Here is a 21,038-nt window from a genome sequence, read left to right as displayed (position 1 = left end):
AACATTCAACTGTTCTCTACTTATGGATATTCCTAGGAGCACTGTCATGTGGAATACTGCATATAAAGTGTTGGTTCATCAAATCATTTATCAGTCACCCTTAAAGTTGTCTGCATTTACATAAACCAGAGAGATTTCACCAATATCTGTATAAATATTCTACTCCACAGGTATGCATGTCTTTGCAAAAAAAGGTAATTTTTTTCACTTTGCTTCCTTCTGATGGGGTATCATTAACAAAACAGCTCCATTATTAAAATCTCTGGGAATAAGCCCAGCTACAAATAACCTGCAAGCAAGATGGCTTCAAAAGGAAGGTAAGGTACAAACTGAGGAGACATTCATTTTCTGAAGGTCTTTCTGAAGACACATGAACTTGGGATAGGCATGGGATGTGCCACAGTCCACATCAACCAACCACTGCTAGATGATTTTTTGTGGCCCACTGTCTAGGTGAGCTGAGCAAGTGCTAACAGTCAGAGGCAGCTGCTGCCAGGGGCAGGGTGGGGACAATCCCAGGCTGAGAGCTGCTCATCATTCAGGATCAGGAGAAGTGCAGGCGTAGTGCCCACTATAGCCCTGTCCTGTCTAAGGGCCAGAACGGAGAAGCTGAACACACATGTTCAGCAAAGAGTTCCCAATCTGCAGTTCAAATAGTCTATCAGTACAGGAGTTTGATGTTCCAGCAATTCTTAACAACTTTTAAACATAGTTTGGCTACTGCTTCTGGCATAGGTAAACCTAACAGCTCACAAAGCAGTTTCTAAAAAACGTTGAGAAGAAAGAAGACACTAATAACAGGAAGAACAATGCTTGGTAACTCTGATTTTGAATAAAAACCTCAAAGATCCTCGTTGCACATGCATGAAGTTCAATGTGCTGCCACAACCTATGCATAAGAATTTTGTTCCAGGTATACCAGGAAAAAGACAGCACAATCCCAAATTCAAATAGAATGCATTAATCTTGAATAAATCCATGCAAGTAATAAATTTGTTCCCACCTAACTGGTGAATGTGAAATTTTACTCTGGTCTGATGTCTAACAGTCCTAATGAATACAGTGCACTGTGATGAGGGGAACTGTGAAGCAAAGTTGCATGTCTTAATTTTTGTCCCTAAAGAATGTGACAGCAGCCATAAGGTCTCTAAATGGCCTACAGCTGCTGAGCCATACAGAACTACATGCTGGGTATCTTTCTAGTATCACAGAGCTATTAAAAAAGCCCAAGAATGTAATGAAATGCATTACTGTTGTACCTCAGGTCTTGCCAGAACGAGCTGACAGCCCTCTGGCTTAGAAAGATGCAGATTTAGTTCTTTTTTGGAGCAGTATTTTAAGATCAAGTTGAAAAGATGGGCTCATGGTCACAGACAGTTTGTCTTGCAAGATCAAGAAAAAGATCCCTTAGAAAACTGTTGCTTCTGTTGTCTTAAACCACAACAGATTTGCAGGATATTCCACAGGCATCCAGCCAAAGAAAGGGCAGAAGGATCATCTGTCAGGCAATGGTTTACAGCAGAGGTTTAGATTAATAAAATTTTTGGCCACCCTATGTTGATTTTGAGCATGAGGTAGAGCATAGGATTGGTTTCTTTGGGGACCATAAACCAAATGAGAATCAGGGATACTGAAATAATTTAATTCTAATATTAAACTTAAGTTCAAAATTCCTTCCTGTTTGGCATTTTCAACTTACTAAAGTCAATCTGTCCACTTCAGCTGTTTGCACTGAGCAAGTCATCCAGGAGTTATCTGTAGCCTAAAGCAGTGATCAACAAATGAATGTTGCCATTAAAATATTCTGTAATGGTTGTCCTGGGCTTTTAATCAGAAGCACTGTCTACGTGCTGACACAATTTACTCTGAAACCCTGGACAAGTCATTTAGTCCTCTTATCTTCACAGGTGCTAAAAAGCACCTAAACAGCTATTAAAAAAATAGACTTGTAGTCTTTCTGTGCCTTATTTTGGTAAATGGGGGATGACATGGTGTTATCAACTCTAGGGGTTTGTATGGATATTCAAACTATTATGAAACACTCAGAACCTATGACATTTGGGCCACCTATGTGCCTCAAAGAAACAAAGCAAATACATTCTGTAGAACTCTTTAAAAATACCAGGGAGAGAAATGAGTGCATGCTTATTAAAGGAAAAAATACCAACCTAAAAATATACCTTTCACTCAAACCTGCTTCTCACTGAACATCTTTGCTATCCCAAAACAATGTTACTTTCCCTCCTCAAATTTAATTTGATAATGAACCTGAGGTAATCTATCATCACACAGAGATACTGTTGTTCTCTTATCATTTACCAAAAACATTTAGCGAGTCACCCAGAGATGCCAAAACACTTCACAACTTACAGGAACAGTTTATTACCACAGGAATTGTGGAAGATACCAAATTTTGTATTAACTGCCTTTAAAATAAAACAGACTTTAAAGGGTAGGTTTGTACCTTTTAAAAGCTCTGGAATATTCTTAGGTACCAAACCCAAAATATTTATGGATGTCAGATCTTACCTCTGCAGAAGACCCTCGTCGAACTGACTTCACAACAATTGCTTTGTTCCTTTCTTCTATGTCAAACCCATAGTCATCCTCTTCTGGTAAAATCTTAAAAGAACACAGGTTAAGGCTTCATAAATATGGAGTTAGGTGAAAAGCTGAAGTATGGAGATGAGAAATTGGGCTTTCAATGGAATCCACAAATGACAGAGACTTTTATATCTTAAAGCTGAAAGAGATTACTATGTCATTTGGTCTGATCACTACGTAACAGAAGATGTAAAATTTAATCCAGTTATTTCTGCACTGAGCCGTTACTTTACCAATGCAGAATTTGCACAGACTTACCCAGTTATGATCTGCAGTCTTTAAGAAATGTAGAATCTATTCCCACCCTTGAGAGTTTGTTCCAATGGTTAATCAACTCTTCTATTAGAAACTGTATTTGGATTTAAATTCTAGCCCTTCATTAGATCTTTCACTTTTAGATTAGCAAATCTGTCAATATTCAGTATTTTCCATTGGTGAACACGCTTACAGATCAAAGTGGAGTAGTTTATTTATTTTTTAAAATACACCCCACATATCCAAAAATGAACGATCTGTAAGTCCTTATCGATTAGTTTCAACTAAATTTGGGATCTCAGGGCTATTTGTGATAGATAATGCTACACACTACAGAAATCTACAACATAGCAGTTGGTCTGCTGGCTAAAATTCTAGATGACCAGTGAGAGAACAATTTCTGACATCTCTAGGTCTCTCGTCTAGAGAACAGACACATAAGCTTTGTGCTAAGGAAAAAACACATGACTCATGTCATGTGCTCAGCTTGCACCTTTTATGGTTGACAGAAGGCTTGGTAGTTCCTGAGAATCTGCTTCCTTTTATGTGCACTGAAGTTGAGCAAACCTGCCTCATAAATATTTTTTAAAAAAAATATAAATCATGGCAAAAATAAGTTTCACTCATCCTTTTTTAGTGGTTTATTAAAAGGGGGGAAAAAAAGCTTAATAACTCATATCCTGTTTTAAAAAAAAATAAAGTAAGCCTGCCCACTGGTAAATGGACTAGTGGAAATTCTACCTGATAAGCATCTCACATTTGAGCAACCGGTACACATTTCAGAATCATCTGATAAATTAGAACTGAGTTAAAAGGAAAAATAAAGCTCTATCTATAATCTAGCAGGCCACTGGGGGAAAAAACCAACCTTTTCCTTGATGCTGATGATTCCTGCACCATTTTAAAATACCATCCTTTTTCTATTGAAGTCAATGCCATCAGCTTATAAGCTTTGTCCTTTTACAAGAATTTACCTTACAAAAAAATTAAAGAAATCAAATCATCTTTTCCCTGCAGGAGCCATACAGCCATTTTAAAATAATGCAGGACATAATATATCTGCAGGGAAAAAATCCTCATCAGATGATGTTCAGATTAAATGATAGACAGGAAAGGAGAAAGACTGAAAGTTAAGTTTGCTATTCTTGGATATTTCTAACAAAATATTTTCAGAAGCAATGCTATTTATGCATGTCCACTAAAAGGGCAGCTTGGAAAATTTTGTATATTACTGGTTAGATTTCTAGTTTTGCAAGTGTAATGAGTTGCAACCCAACACAATAGGTACTTTTATAACTTCACATTTGGGATTAAATAGAAAATTTCTAGTATAGCTCTCCCCTCTGATTCTCATTTTACATTTGAAGGGATTGTTCAGTTTCTTCTGTTGGATTTTTGAAATATGATTTTTTGATATGTGAAAAACACATTGAAAAATTTGGTGGCTTTGATTTGCCAAACTTAAGAAGACAACAGCTACACAAATGTAGATGATCTCTTGGGTGCAGCTAGCATCACTGTGCATGAAGATCTTTTATATGCTATCATTTTTAATAGCCTACCTTTCTCTGTTCATTAGTACTGCAAAAATGTGTTGTTTGAAAGCAAAGATTGAAAACACTTTTAAGAAGCCTCAAGTGTATCAACATCAGCAACTTTATCACCATGTTTTAAAGCAAGAAATCTCACATTCTGTGCACTGACACTTCTGTACTGGGGAGACTCTCTTATATAAAGATAGACTATGGATAATGTTCAATGTGTGACTCTTGGAGAAGGGTACAATTCCTTCTTTATTATGAAGTAGTAATACTTTGCCATTCCACAGCTTAATTCCATTCATCCCTAAGGAGTCCAAAGCAATTAACTAACTTGCCACCTATAAGAATTATTTCTGTGCCCCTGAAATCCAATCGGCTTTTTCAATGTATGGCAGGAGCTGTTTAATCTTGAAAGACAACCATGTTAAAAAATGAAACCATATGAAAAATAAGCATGTATAATCAAAACCAGGGGGCACATGTAGTCAGAACATATTCAAAGAGAATTGGTGGCAGGGGAGCAGACAGGGACAGGAGGATGAAAAGCTATGCAAAGAATGGTCTATTTATTACATCTGTATCACACCGAAGCAGGAACTCCCAGCCTAAACTCGGTTTCACCAGTGGCAGAAGAGACAGCATTAGGCAGATCAACCACCATTTCCTAAACTAGGGTCCAGGATGCCCATCCTGCTCTCACAGTCTTCCCTACAGCTCTCTGGCATAAAGTCTTCTCTGTTGGACACACATGAACACTCTGGCTTGGGTAACAATTTCTTGAGGAGAGGTGACTTGTCAGATAATGTTGAGTCTGAATGCTTCACAAAACTTCACAGAGGTTTCTGTGGCTCTCAGCAGCATTCATTTGAAAAGAGCCATTTTCCTGCCACATCTCTCAGGTTGTTCCTGCCTCTTCAGCCTTTCAAAAGTCCACAGCTCTAAGGCACTAAAACAAAATTTGAAAAGACAGTATTTCTTTCCCATGCGAAGTTCCAGAATCTAAGCCACCCCCTACTGCTATCATCTTTAAAAGTATGTTTTGCTGCATTAGCAAAACAGGCTGAATATATACAAACTGACTCAAAGTTTCTTGTGATTTGTGAGCTTTGAAATTGAGCACTGAAATGGAACTGCCCATTCTGAACAGTGAAAGATTTACAGCCTAAAGGATGTGTTTCACTTCAGAGTTCACTGTAATTTTTAGTAACTGAATCCACTCAAAGTCCCTATCTGGCCACATACACCTGGATGATGGATGCCTCTTCCTACCGACTTGCCAGCCTGTCTCCTCAGGAGATCAGAAATCCCAGAGGATGGGCTCTTATTAGTGGCTTTCTTCCCAGGGCTGTTTTAAATCAATTATTTGAATTCTCAAGCTCCAATAGACTGTGGTTCACTAGTACCATGAAGAACAAAGGGAAATCTCTTTTTCGCTCTCTCTCTGATGAAATTTTGCAGTTAGATCATTTTATATTTGCATAACACACAAAAATAATTCTCCTGGAATGATTAAAGATGGAAGAGATTTTTATTAAGGACCATGCATTGCTTTGAGAAATACAAATTAGTATGATTTCTTAATGATTTGAAGAGATGCAATATACTATTCTATACTTTTATAAGAATTTTAAGGTGAATGCTGTGTTTATTGGATTAGCTGGTTTAAAACAGAAAAGGCATGAACTCAAACAATAATACTACCTATTATCTAAAAACGATGTTTGAGGTGCTAAATTATATGGACAGTTTAATTTTGAAATCTGATTCTAAATGTAACAGCAGTAGCAAAGTCCTAAGGATAGATGAGATTTAGCATCCTAATTTTCACATGGTAAACTGAGGCATGGAGTGATTAAGGACTTGCTCAGGTCACAGAGCAAGTTCATGTAGCAAGTTAAATTAAAACCCATGCAACCCTGACTTCTGTGCTCAAACCACTGGCTTTCATCAAATATGCTACAGTACTCAGGCCCCTGCATGAGATAAATTCCAGGACATGTCACAGCCCTGGCTGTGAACGGCAGTGGGACAGGGCAACCACTATCTCCTGCAACTGCTGCAACACACTAACAACAATAAGAAACATGGAAGATCCTGGAGGAATGTAGAATATATCACAGATCTGGAAAGTTGATGAGATTTAGACTTACAGTCCAGATCTCAAATCCAGCATGACAGTTTTGGGAATGCTACATCAAATGTACACAGGCATTATCTTTAGAAATCACTGGAAGTGCTTTTCTTTTGAAGTCAGATAAGTGATACAGTAGCATCTTCTGGTACCATCTAGATTTTTGTAGCATCTAGCATTTTGTGTGCATTAAGCCTCTCAGGCAACTTTGATGGAGGCCCATTCTACAGGCAACTACCCCTGTCCTTGTTTAGCTCCAAACTGCCAGCTTCAATTCATGTCATGGCTGGCTTAGAATCATAGAATCATTAAGGTTGGAAAAGACCTCTAAGATCATCAAGTCCAAGCTTGGGCTAACAAGTACAGATGCTGATCACACGTTAACAGCACACTGGCAGTAATCAAATCACAATGCTTGGAGTCAATCCAAAATCCAAATTCTCTTCAACTATGCAAGGAATGTTGTATATTTTTTCACTTTGTCAAGATGAGAAACATTTCATTTGTCTTCAATGAGAAACAACTGCACAAATAAATGAGGATTAAATTTTATTTGAAATGCATTTTTTCAGACTGAAAACACTTCTTTTCCCTTGGTATTTCTAATGATGTATTTGCCAAAGTTTCTATTACTTTCTGTTTTCAAGGGCAATCTCTCCTGCGATAGAGCAAATTCAGATGAGTGAGGTGGGGGAAGCTGTCCATTAAACAGCTACGATTTCATGGCAGTAGGAAAGCATGTTTCAAAAGCCAGTGCTGAGGACATTCCATTAAACTTCCTATGCTGGGATCAGGGGACAGGAATTACCAATGCCCTATCATGAGTGTAATCAGGCAAGTAGTGATGTTCCTCAGACAGCAAAGCCTCAGGATTCCAGCTGCTCACAACTGCTAAACACGGAACCAAAGAGAAGTCAGGCACTTTTTTTTTTTTTTCTTTTCAGATAAGTGCAATGCATTTACTGTACTGCTACTTGTGGGCTCTTCTCAAACATTCAGGGGACTGCCAATTTATTTGTGAAATAGAGGGTAACTCATACCTCTAGCATGACAACTACGCATTCAGCAAAAATCTGTGTCCTCTAAGTAGGAGATTTCTTACTCAGCACGTGCTGTTCATCTCAGATTTACTTTTTGAGACGGGCCTTTATTTTGACAGAGGCTGACTGATGCACTTCAGAAACACAATAAATGTAATACTGAAATTATTTCTGTTGCAAATATTTCAGTTACCAAGTTATGGCGTGACTGGAAAGACCAATTAGGGATTACAGTAATAGTCCATGTACAAGGTATGCTTGTTTTTTCTGTCACTTTAGTGAATATTAAATTATTATTACATTAACAGAGAACAGAATCAAAGAACTCATTTCACAGCTAACACATTACTGTTGAATTTTAGCACTTTAGCAGAAGTGCCTTGAACTGACAGAAAAAAAAGCCAAAAAGACACACTTGTCAATGTTTCCTCAAACTGTTTTGTCCTGATAAGGTGGCAAATTAAAATTACCTGAACAAGGGCAGTTTCCACCAACTTACCTAAAACTGTTCTCTGAGTGCTTCACAAATCACAATTAAAAAAACCCAGAGTGTATCAAGTTTGAACTGCTTCCCTTTATCCAACATCTGTCCATGAGGATAATCTTACTAACCTGAAACTCCAGTCTCTGGCACTGGAATAATTTTAAGGGACCATGGTGCTTTAAATAATATTTCTGGCCATTGGAACAAACACATATTGGTCTCCTGGGCGACAAGACAACAGTATGACAGTGGAATTTGTGTGAACCACAGGAAAAATATTCCCATATAATGGACCTCTGGATCTTTTCCAGCAATTCTGCTTTTACAATTTCTGACCCACTGGCAGTAAACAAAGATCTGAGAACAGAGTTTGTACTAATGTGATTACCAAGTCCAAATGGTGTTAGAATAATCCCAGCGCAGTAAGGACTGAGATGGCATCTAGTGAGATGGGAATCTGGAGAGAACAGTAATCTTGCAAAGGCATGAACATAAAGAACAGTGTTTTTTACAAAATTACTTGCATAAACAAAGTACAGCAGATAGTTGATCCAGTAATACAGGGTATATTCATATCACGTAGACAATGACATCCTGAAACATCTGTGTTCTTATCATTTTTTTAACTTGCACCTGAATCTACCCTGCATATAAGGGTGTTTAAACTACATTTAAACATAAACTGTGTTTAAACTTGACAGTAGACCTCTCCTGAGATAGTAGTGCCCATTACATTACTTTCTCCTCTACCACACCAACACTACTCAGCAAACTCAAGAAATATATGGTGTTTTCTAAGACAATGCCTCCAGCTCCCAAGTCACCTCCAGACTTTCTCATGGGCTTCATGGGAATAGAAAGGGGTTGGGCTCTGAACTAGGTGAAACGGGCATGTCTCTGAGTCTCCTCTTTTCTTGAAACCTATCAGAAATAAGAAAAATTTACCTGCATTTGTACGTGTGTGTGTGCAAGCTGTAAATCCAAAGCTCCAAAGTAGTGCAGTAGGATTGCAGTAGTGCAATAGGATGTGACGTACTGGGGAAGGGAGCCTGCACCCTACAGGTTTCCCTTGCTGCTACTAGAATAAGCTATCTAGTTTGTCCAGCTAGAAAAGACAAAGCTGCAGAAGTTGGAGCTCTACAGCAAAGTACCTCAAGAATGAGTATGTATGCAGTGAAAAAAAGCCTAACCACAGGTACAATCCTCCACTTTAATTCTACTCTATCACAGTTTTCCTTCTCATCGTCCTGTAATATAAAACAATACTAGTTTCACAGAAACATCAAGGTTTACGTTAACAAATTTCTTACCAGGAGACTCTTTCCCAGGATGTTTTCCACAAGCTTAAAGTCATTACGCAATTGTTTGCTCTTGGAACTGGTGCCTTCCATCTCCTCATCAGCATAAAAGCGGAAATATAAGGACTCATCCTTAAATTCACTTTTCTCTAGGACTGGAAACAATATATATGAAATACATAAGTGCATTTACACACAGAAAGAGAGAAACAAAAAATAGTTAAAGGAAATTCTAGATATTTTGCCTGTCTTTACAGAACAAAGACCAGATGGATCCCTGTCAAATCAGCTACTCAGCTCTTTATTTTTAGGCTAATATGGTATTTGAGCAGCACTCTTTTCTTCACAGTGTGTAGTAGCTCATGACATGATGTTTGACCTCCCTGGCATGTAGAATGCATACAAAATGCAAAAGATCTACTTGGAATAAAGAAGCTACTCAAAACCTTATGCTTCTTTCCCACGTCAAAAAGAGTATGGTAGAAGTAGAAAAGGAGCAAAGAGGGATAAAATGGCTGTTTAAAGAGATATGACTGCATAGATTAATGCTTTTCAACCTAAAAAGGAATTGAGAGGGAAATAAGATCTGTGAAGTTCTTGAAGGTACAACAAAGTTCTTTAACATGTTTTTCAAATATGAGACTTGGGGACTTTAAACTTCACCAACAGTCAATTTTAAAAGCTGAGGAACAACTGCATTCAACATGTACTTATGCAAAAGAACTCCTTGCCAAAGGATGCTATGAATGCCAGAAGTTTACAGGGCTTAAACCAGATCAAATTCTTTAAAGAAAAACAATTATTCTTATGTTCTTATCAAATACTATGCAAATTCTCTATTAGTTATTTACAATAATCTGCTTACAAAACCACTATTCAAAATATGGAGAGCAAATGTTATTTATGACTGATCTTGATGTTTCATTGGACAAACTGAGTTTCACTCTAGGGACTTTGTGCTATTTGATACAGATGTCGTTTCACTTTCCCAGTTTAGCAGCAGCATCACTGAGGATGAACGATGTATAAGTTGGCTATTTAGCACTTCAGATTTGGAAGTGTCAGAGATTCAGCACTGAGGATTGTGCTTGTTGTCCAAGTGGACAGAACTAGGCCATTTTACTTTGTGCCTGACATTTCTTGATGATATTTCAGGACAGTACTTGCCTTGCGCATTGGTCTGATGACCCTTGAAAGAGATGCCATGAAAAAACATGTCCCTTCTAGCTTGTCTAATCACTTCAGGGCTTATATCATAACTATTAGCAAGGGGATTCATTTGGGAAAGTACTAGGGCTTAGACATTTTGTGTAAGCTTGAAGACTGCTTTTTAGAAGGACCTGCTGGGATGCCTGCAGTTGTATACATGTATTGCACAGCCTACAGAAAAGGGATTTTCAGACAGTCAGCTAGTCTGACTGAAGCAAAAGCTCCTCTAATGTGCTGTGGGAGGTAATACTGATGTGTTACCGTGATGCATGAAGCCATTATTGCAGAGTCCAACACCCAGTGCGACGGCTTCCTCACGAGTCTGACAGTCTCCCTAGAAACAAGAGGATAAATATTACATCTTCCTAAGCAAGAAATTAAAACAGCTACCCAGTTGGCCACATCTCAATTTCTACAGGCCTTTGCCTTCTACAGGAACCAGGAGGACAAGGACCAGGATTCTGGACAGTAGTTGTTTAAACCACAAAGGGACATAATATTATCTCAGTGTAAAGACTTTTTATTTGCAAATAGTGTCTGACTTTAGGACCCATTAGCCAGAGATAATAAAACTCATTCCTAGAGAAAGAAGCTATAAGATCTCATTACACTCAACCAAAAGGAGAAAAACCTGAGTAAACCCAGTGTACCTGAACTCCAAAGTTCAGACTGGTTACAACTGCAGTGGCACTCTTCTTACACAGACCTATGAACAAAGGCTTCAGTTTCTCACTATCTGTAGCCCTGAGTTTAGTATTTCAAATCAAGTATCAAAGAGGACTTGCAAATTTATCTGAAATGGCAGTCTTAAGTTTTGCATCTACAATTCAGTTAAATACAAGAAATGCCCAGTTTTCTCTATGTATCTGCTAATTTGCAGCACAAGTGGAGACTCTAAAAACATGCTGGTTGTACTTTTTAGTACATAAGTTATAAAGAGTGCTGGTAAAAATCAGGAGGCACCACTAGTCTTACCCAAATGAAAGACACTGTGAGCACTGGTCACTTGATGCAAGGTTACCTGCTTCCCAGTCCCCAAATGGGCATCTGGGATCTCTGTCTCACTCAAAGTAGTTGGACAGTTCATTCCAGCAGGCAGGGAACCTGTTGCTTTGTTAGAGGAGCAATTTCAGTGTATTACTTTTAGTCCTACTAAATTAGAATCCATACCCTACACAAGTATTACACTTCCTTTTTTCCCCTCCATCTGGAGAACTGGATATCCCCAAGCTCTAACAGCAACTGCACACTAGTGTGCTGACTTTGTTTTAAGTAAACCAAAGAACCAAAATCTTGGTACTTGCAGACCACACGCCCTCTGATCTTGTCAGTCCTACTTCATGTCCTACTAAGGAGAGCAGCACCTACTTGCCAGGCAAATATTGGCAAAGAACATTGCTATGGTGTAAAGGTACTATTTAAATACAGGATAAAACAGGATTGGGTCTTGCCAATGAGCAGCACTACTGGCTCTTGTCGAAAAGACTTTCTGAGAGCAAAATAATGGCATGACATTTACCCAATAAGAACTAAATACTGTTGTCTTGGTAGGAGAAAGACCAAGGCAGTTCTGAAGGAACTGCATGGTTATGTAATCACACAAGGAAAGCCAAGAGAAGAGCTTTAATGAACCTGAAGTTAAACTTTTAATATAAACTAATTTCAAGTCTCCATAAGTTTTCCCCCATTTTCAACATCCTGTCATGCGACAATTCTCAACACTTGCTTTGTGCTACTTTATGGGATGAGTAGTTTATTTTACAGAGGCTGGGACTTAAAACTCTAATTTATTCTTTCAAGTGTAAACAAACTGGAGGAAAAATGTCTTCTAATGTTACTCTCTTAACCATTAGGAATCTACTTTTGGTTTAGGGAACAAAATCTTAGTGTAGGAAGGCTCTAAACCAGACTTAGCTACGCCTGATGATGTTAACTTGGTTTCAAAACATTCCCCTCCCAAAACAACATTATCTAATTATAAAAAACTAACTTAAAATAGATCATTTCAGCTCATTTGTATATATGTCTAAATGTTATGTAGCAATTTGTCCAAATACAATGAAAGCAGTAACAAAAATCTTAAGAAAAAAGAACCACTTACAATCTTGATAGAACATGTCTCTCATAAGTTTTTACACAGACCTTGGATACGAAACTAGGTACACACCAGATTTGACAAGATAACTTAGGTTTATTCAGACACAATCATGGAATTTGAGTCAGCAGAATTATAGAAACAGTGTACAGTCAGTACCATAGTAAAGAATCATGTCCAGAGCATACTACTATTATTTCTATTACTACTGCCACCATTACTATTAGTATTATTGTTGTTCACTTCTGGTAATGATATGATGTCTAAAGCCCTAATCATGGTTCATGGCTAATTGTGTTGAGATGCATAAGCCTGGCAATTACAATGGTCTCTGACCTAGATTGTTTACAACCCCCATGTAGGAGAAAAGAAAGCAGACAAACACAGATAAATTAGGAAAAGCAACCAAACTACTTTTAAATATTTTGTTGATACCATGGAAGAGTTTTGAGCTTATGAAGTGTTCCTTCCAAGCAAGAAGAAAACCTAAAGAAATGCAATGCACAGAGAGGTGCAATATATACTGCAATAGAAAGAAGGAATGGTTGGATGGATGGATCAATGGATAAAGATGAAACCCACCAGCACAAAAGACCTAAAGCTTCTTACCAACAAGGTTTCTACTTTGCACTTGTTTCTTTATTTCCACCTTCCACAAAATTGCCATTGTAAGCTTCTTAGGCTTAGGACTGGTGGACTCAATTGGCAGTATTTAATCACAGATAATTTCTGGAGGTCCAGATATAGATCTTTAGCCAGATGACAAAAGTACTGGTTTTGTGGCAGGGTGGTCTAGAGCACCCTTAGTAGCACCTAACATTCTGTGAAGTCCAAGAGCTCAGACATCCATGAGGTCTGTGATCCTCTTTGTTCTCAGTGGAAGATTAGGTTGTAAAATGAAGCTGAGAAGGTCCAGAATCAATGAAAGAATGAGCCCCTTCCCTTCAAAGATTACCTCTAAATATATATATGGGGACCATAATTCAGACACTTTCAGTCTAAATCCATGATATGGATCAGATACTTCTCCTTTCAGGCTCTCACTACTGAATTAATTTCTCTGTTACATTCAAAGGGACACTAAAGTAATGCCTGCAGAGAACTCTAGTATCAGCATTGTGTTTCCCAGGCTTTGACTCTGTGCTTCTAAACTCTTCCATCTCCAGTCGGCCCTTTGCTTACATGTGCTTCTCTGCACCATCATACTTAATGCTTTCAGGCAAGTTGTGCATGAGACACTAAGATATACTATGGGGTTAACTGCAATAGTATCCAGCTATTGTGAACTTCTATAAACAATAAAAAGACATCAAGCAAATTCAGCATTAAATCTCTAAGTCTTTAGGATATCCCTTGACCATCCTCTCCCACATGCAAAAACTCCTTCAGAGTGAATAATCTGTTCTAGCATATCACAGCACCCTTATTAATAAACCTGAGGGTCAGAGACAATCAGCAACTTCAGAATCCTGATGTCTAGAGAGCCACAAATGCTCTGAACATCTAATAAGAAGAGCTCTTAATGCCTATGCAGTCCCAGACTCCGAGTGTATACAACACACGGAGGATAACAACACGTGCCACGTTTGAATACAGCTGTTCAAACGTACACAACATTAAGCCTCACTGAGGACCCAACTTACCTCTTTTCAGAAGTATAACAGTCTCCAGGTAGGAGAATCAGGGTACAAACTAGAATTGTTACCATTTCTTGATTTGAAAAAAAAAAAATTCTTACTCTTTTGCTCTGTTGAGTCTTATGAATATTTGTAAAGGTCAAGGAAACGAGAAACAGTTTTCTTAATAAGGAGGGCTCCAACTGGCATTTATAGTTTAAATTGCAAACAGAAATGAGAAAGACTATCCTTCAGGATGGTCACCCCTATGTCATTAAATCTAACATAAACAACAATCCAAATTTCTTTTGTGCACCATTTATAAACTAAAATCATGATGAAAACTGGTTGTTGGAAACAGAAATAAATATGTCCCAGCATTTTTGCGTAACAAGTAATCAGATCAGACTCCATTACTAAGATTTTCACAAAGAGATGCCTAAACTTAAAGGTAGGTATTTGAGCATTTAAATAAGTACACTACTCTTCAAAAAGCTGAGTATTCATTAGCTCCCACTGAAATCTGTTGTTAGCTAATACAGCCAAAGTATGAAATGGTAGCCAGAAAACAGTTCCATCTAAGTATGAAAACTTCAAGCAAACCCCCCTGAAAGTTACTATTTGTAAGGATCTACAGGCAAATTGACACCAACTTAACCATTTAACAATGTTCCTCTTTAACTAAGCACAGAAGAAATTTCCCTCATCTTTGCACCTGCACACGTGTACGTACGCACCCACACAATATATAAATTAGAGTCTTCTGCATGTCCATATCTGACTGTAGCATGTTCTGGTTCATTCTTAATACAGAGTTCAGTAAACAGGAGAACTAACAGCCACATTAACCTACCACAATTAAGAAAAATGGGGAAGGAAATGAGCTACCTTTTCCAGACCAAGAGCTGATGCTTTACATTGCTACTGAGTCTTTCTACTGCCTATAGCTGTATGATTAACAATTCTATTGGCCTGATGAGCCAGATTACACCTCTCTTTGGCCACAGCAGACTTATTTTTTAACCCCTCAGCCTTCCATGAAGCAGACCCAGTTAAATCACGTGTAACTGATATGACAATATCTGTACTAATATCCTTGCTCTCCTCTATGCTCTTAACAGGAAAACAACTGTCTACTCCACTCTCATTCAGTTATTTGGCATGGAACAACCTTAAATCATATCAATCTTATTAATGTAGCAGGATGTCAAACGCAATTGCGGGAAACATTTCTGAAGGACAACATCCCTGGTTGTCAGAGGTCTGATTCTCATTCCAACTAGGCTCCCTTTATGTCATTTTTGACACTACAGGATGCAATGTGATTGTGAATCAGACCATCACTTAAGACAAAACCAGAATGTGCAGTTGCCTCTGTGAGCGGGAGCAATGTGGCACACCCTCCCTTCATCTCCATGCTGCCAAATGACAAGTTTTCACCAAATGAACAATAGCAAAAAGCATAAAATTGTAAGTTCAAAGAATCAGAACACGTTTAATTATGTTGTCATATTCCCTAGATAAATGTATTGTATTTACTTTTAAATAGAACTGAAAAATTAAGTTCCTTGTCAAAGACAGCAGTATCTCAAAAATTTCCTTACCTGTGCAATAAGCCAATCCACTAGTTTACTTGCAGGGATTACTGATTTGTAGGTCTTTAGGTGATAGTCACGGTCTCTAATTAAGAAAGAGAATTAATGGAAAATCAGGACAAAAAGGTAAAAAATTCTTTTAACCTCTAAACCCACATATACTAGTGACCTACTATTATTGAGGAAAGGAGAAGAATTATAGATGGGAAAAAAAGAGTCTGCCAGCCACAAATAAATAAGACAAAGATAAGAAGCAGATATTCTTTTTTCTCTAGAAAAGACTAGTTTTTAAACTTTTGTAACAGCTTGAATTAGGAGGGTATTTCAGATCAAGACAGAGCAGTGTTACTTCAAACTTCTCTAGATGCTGTTTCAAGCCATCCTCATGAGCTCATATTCCTGCCAGAGACAACCAGGGCATTCTTTTCACAGATGTACTGAGCTGCTGCTTTAAATCAGGTTAGAATATTGCCACGATCGGTTCTGTTGAAAATCACATTCTTCTGTCTGTAAGTCACCTTCTAGCTCCCATCCTAAATCATGTCCAGATTACATTTATTGGCCCAGTGCCAGCCCTATGTATAAGCTTAAATAGTTCTCTGGTGTTTACCCACCAATGTGCTCATAGACAGTGACCCTACGTATTCCCTTTGTGCCCCCTTTTCGTTAGGCTCACTGAATTAAGCACCTTTTAGACTGCTCTGCCAAGAGAGATTTTCCTGACCCTTCGCATCTGTTCAGATTTTACTCCCTCTTGCTACAGAGTAGCCAGATACAAATATGAGTACACAGTGTTCCTTATGTCCTTAGATAATTTCAGCCATTGTAAATAAAAAAAAAGAAGTGCTGTATTCGGGTCTTGTAACAGAACTTGCACCATCTCACACACAGCCCTTGTAGAGAGCAGCACTATTCCTGAAACAAGGAAAAGAAACTATTGTAACTTGCTGCTGTTTGCAGTTTTCTTCCATTCCTCTTCTCAGAGCCACAAAGATAATTAATGTTTTCAGTTTTTCATAAAATACTTCTAAAGAATTCTGATACAAATATAAGAGGACTATGTGGCTCAGGACATTGGGCTCTAACACCTTTCACCTCCAGGTCACTGGATTTAATCCAACTCATGAGGGAATGAAAAGCTCTTTCCATTTTAAGGCTGTTTACTGGCCCGTGTGAAGTAAGTTTTGTGGTCTTGATCCAGTTCCTAGTTCCACATCACAAAAGCCATTACCACAATTAATTTGCATTAATTGGCTCCCTCTTGTTGAGACTCTCAGTAGAGAGGCCAAATGTTGAATGGGCTATGAAGAACTAATTCCTCTCTCACCCTTGGAGGTGGTCGTTCTGTTTCAAGCTGGAGCTCCACTGGCATGACTGAGGAAGAAAACTTTCACAGCCACTGTGACTGTTTTGGAGCCCGGATGTTATCTATACAGCAGCTGAAGAGAAGACTTTATTCTTCAGTTCTGTCAAATCAACAGATCTGTGCTCTTTCAATAGTATCACACTATTTCATATTTCTTTTTTTCTAAAAATGTAACGTCAAACCACCATCTAAATTCCATCATATTCATGTTCCTTTTACTAATCATCTACAGATATAAATATGTTGTGACTGGCTTTTGTAAATAAATGCAGTAGAAATGCCTGTGTGTTTGCAGTAAGCAGGGTGTCAGGAATTAGAAACAGAAGCAGAACTTTCAGAACTTGGGGAAAAAAAACCAAAACAAACCAACCAAAACACATGACAGCATTTCCAGAACTGTGTGTCCTCAGAACAAAAGGTTTCCTCATAGTGCTTACACACATTTTTTGACTTGTCTTCCAGTAATGTGCTAAACCCAGCACAAAGCTGTGGGAGTCTTCTGGGCAGTTTTTCCCTCACACTCTTATCTTGAGAAAATGTGCTTTTGAAATGTCAGAACAATAAAGGAATGTATTAAAATACTGAGTACTAATGAGTAGGGGTTTCCAGGTTGTGAGAAGCTACTCCCACCATTTTCATACAGATGCTGACATGGAGCTAGAGTTTTGAATAAGCTGGCATCAGTATCTTGGTCCAAGGCCCAGTCTTTCAGTGTGTAGTTAAATGTGTGTCAGGATGAATATTTCAACATGAATTCACTGACTTTTCCCTCCATTTCAATCTAGCCTGAACAGGAGTAGGGCATAGAATGTTATCCAGAACCATGAGCTGCAGGTGAATAGTCAAACATTTCAATGGTGGGAACCAGTGAAATTTTGGCAGAACCTTGCTGTCTCACAGAAACTAGAGGAGTATGACCTTTTTCACAGGGCCTAGCTCATCTAAACACTCAAGTACTGTCTATCACATGTGTAAGTGGGAGCAAGTTCTCCCACCCTCACAACTTCTCTGAAGTAGATCAGAGGCATAATCAGAACCTTCTTTAATCTCAGATTTTTCCAGAGGTTTTAGTTTTTATGTATCAGCTCCCTAAGTGGCATGCTTTGTTTCCAGTGGGGTATATCATATTGTCCTCAAAGTACATCAGTGTCAGAGTTTATTTAAAAGAAAACCATAAAGGCAAAGGCTACATGGCAACTTCTAGGTTTCCACGGAAGACAACTTTTGTGATTTCTCCAGATCCTCTTGGCACATTCACCTGCTACTCCAAGCAGTTTTACCCATTTTCTAGATGGAAAGTCATACCAGAAAAGTAGGTCTCACCAACCTTGCTAGCATGCTTGCAGGGATCAGCAGTGTGAAGACAGCAGAGAAAGCAGCGGTCCAAAGGCACAAGCAGAAAGTAACAGGCTTTGCACAATGACCTTGGCTAAAAGCTAACTCCTTTAGGCTAACATTAGGTTTGTCAGGGGCAAAAAGACAGGGTAAGAAGACATTAAAGGACCACAGCCTAGGAGATTCAGTTTTCAGCAGTAAACACCACGCTTTTAAAGAAGCCAGATAATATATATGAGGGGATTATGAAGGGGAACTTACTTTACCACTGGAGTATACAGGCAGTGCAGTCGACAGTAGAGCCTCACACCCTGAAGGAGGAAAGATGCACAGTGTTATCAGTTTTTTCCTTTTCAAAGAAACACTGGCTAGCTAAAGCTAGCAAAACCTGGACACTGATGCCTCTACTCAGCTGGAATTATCTACTGATTAACTGGTTTTCATAACAGTTCTCTTATCTTCTGTGTCAAACATTCTCCTTCACTCTCTCCAGAAGAAAAAAAAGAAAAACAAACTGTTCTTTTATCTCAAATCATCTCCATTCCAAAATTTTCTCTATTAATCATTACTCATGACTAACTCATGAAAGCCATGAAATGATGTCCATAAGAAGAAATCAGATTTATTTAAAGGTATATGGGCAGATATGGGATCAGCAGAACTCATTTGACATACAATTATCAGGAAGAGTAGTTAAATATTGATCTCTTCTATCTCCCTGAACCATAATGTTCAGATTTTCAGCAGACATTCTGTATTATGGCCTACTGTTTTCCTTTAAGGCCTTTTTTTAACTATATTAGGGTTGCAGTCAGTCTGGGGTGCAGTCATAACTGTTCTGTTATTTATTGCAAAGTCCTGCTTCCTCTCCCTAGAGGGAATGTCTCCTATGGCATTAGGATGGACAGCTTAATACAACAAAGATAAGCAGCATTCAGATACAGAGCAAAGTCTTTTGATGGAAATCACAAGGTTCCATCTAAGAATGGTAATACAAACCTTGGACACTATGTCTTCCAATTCACTTCTTGGCTTGTACGTTCCATCATCATAGCGAAATCTGTACATCACCTGCTCATTCTTAAACTGGTGCTTATCTGAAACTAAATTGCCAGTAGGATAATTAAAATTAGTCTTTTCTCTCCTGCCATGTTCTTCATAGGCCAGTTTGTAAGTCTACATCTCAGCATTTGCTCGTGTCTATAATTTTCTGAAAAGAGGACACAGCTCTTCAAATTTCCCCTTATTTTCTATATATATTTTTATGTGCATTTCTGAATAGCTCCACCCACAAAATCACTTTTCTAAAATACTCCAGCTCCAATAAAATAGAAATTTCTTCCTCTTACACCAGATTCCATTTATGTAAGGCTTTGGAAACAGTCCTAGTGAAGGTAATTGGGACTATCTGACTTTTTTTGATACCTTTGGAAGAAAGTGCCTGCACACTACTACACCAGTTATCACAGCACTAAGGTCATTATTGCAATTGCCCAAAGTTCTGCAACTCCAAAACCAGAAGCATGCTGGTGGGAGGAACTACAGCTCTTAGAGGTATTGTTCTACCTTGGTTCTTGCATTTAATGGTGAGCTCCTTCTAAAAATGAAGTAGTATTTCTGTAAGACTGCTTTTTCACCCAAAATAGCTATTCCACAGTAGGGCAGTTAAAATCTTACTGGGTAATACCGTATACTGATAGTCTTTAAGGACAAGGATACAAAGATGTTTCAGCATGAAAAGGAATCACTTCAAAAGAAACACTGGCCAAAATCAGGAAAAAAAATGTTAAAAACCACACTCAGTTTCAAACAGATTTATCCTGTGGTAGAGGGTTGAAGTCTATATCCAACCATACATAGGTTTATTCTGTCTCTGTTCTTAAAGATAAACTATTTCAACAGAACATGGAGGTGGGAAATTCTCATACCAGAGACAGTAATTTAGTAACCAGTAGAAATTATTTGTTTCACTGATTAGTAAATAAGTGGTAATTATAAGTAAAAAGTGCCAATGCTCGTTCAAATTCAATATAAATAATAAAGTATCTTCCAAGTTTTACAGCATGTAGTATAGAAATGCCATTGTTCACAGCTTGTTTTAACAGAGACCAATCACAACTGTGTAGAGAAGGAGAAAATCTAGAGAAGAGCAACCAAAGCAGACAGGAGATAGGTGGGGTTGCTTAGTCACTGTAATCTTTCCTGCTTTTGCCAATGTAACAAAACCACAGCCAGATACTTGTGCTGGAGCATCCTTGATTATTTTGTATGCAGTATTTCATAATGTAGGCACAGCATTTGATGAACTGAGAGAAAAATCTGGATTTACACTATTTTAGATGCATCTTGGGCCTAGGTTAATTAACCTGAGAAAACTGATTGCACTGGATGACTAAGGACACTTCAGCTGTTTTAGGCAGACTCAGAAGTACCAGAATTCAGTTTGAGATTTAGTCTGCCCCTTGCAGA

At 38.2% G+C, this 21,038-nt stretch overlaps 1 protein-coding gene across 1 annotated transcript in view; it reads right to left on the bottom strand.

The window, feature by feature from the left end:
• The window catches only part of PREX1 (phosphatidylinositol-3,4,5-trisphosphate-dependent Rac exchange factor 1), a gene marked incomplete at its 5' end in the record, with an annotated part of 92,866 nt that overhangs the window by 24,760 nt on the left and 47,068 nt on the right, over positions 1-21,038 (bottom strand). The window contains 6 exons of the mRNA XM_008937383.1: positions 2,530-2,622; positions 9,366-9,508; positions 10,824-10,896; positions 15,878-15,953; positions 18,831-18,880; positions 19,569-19,672. Of these exons, the coding sequence (XP_008935631.1) occupies positions 2,530-2,622; positions 9,366-9,508; positions 10,824-10,896; positions 15,878-15,953; positions 18,831-18,880; positions 19,569-19,672 (539 nt within the window). The remainder of the gene's footprint in view (positions 1-2,529; positions 2,623-9,365; positions 9,509-10,823; positions 10,897-15,877; positions 15,954-18,830; positions 18,881-19,568; positions 19,673-21,038) is intronic.

The sequence above is a fragment of the Merops nubicus genome, unplaced genomic scaffold (genome assembly GCF_000691845.1).
Source record: "Merops nubicus isolate BGI_N331 unplaced genomic scaffold, ASM69184v1 scaffold5223, whole genome shotgun sequence".
Lineage (NCBI taxonomy): Eukaryota > Metazoa > Chordata > Aves > Coraciiformes > Meropidae > Merops > Merops nubicus.
The sequence above is the reverse complement of the archived record's forward strand: the minus strand, read 5'-3'. Positions and strand labels throughout refer to the sequence as shown.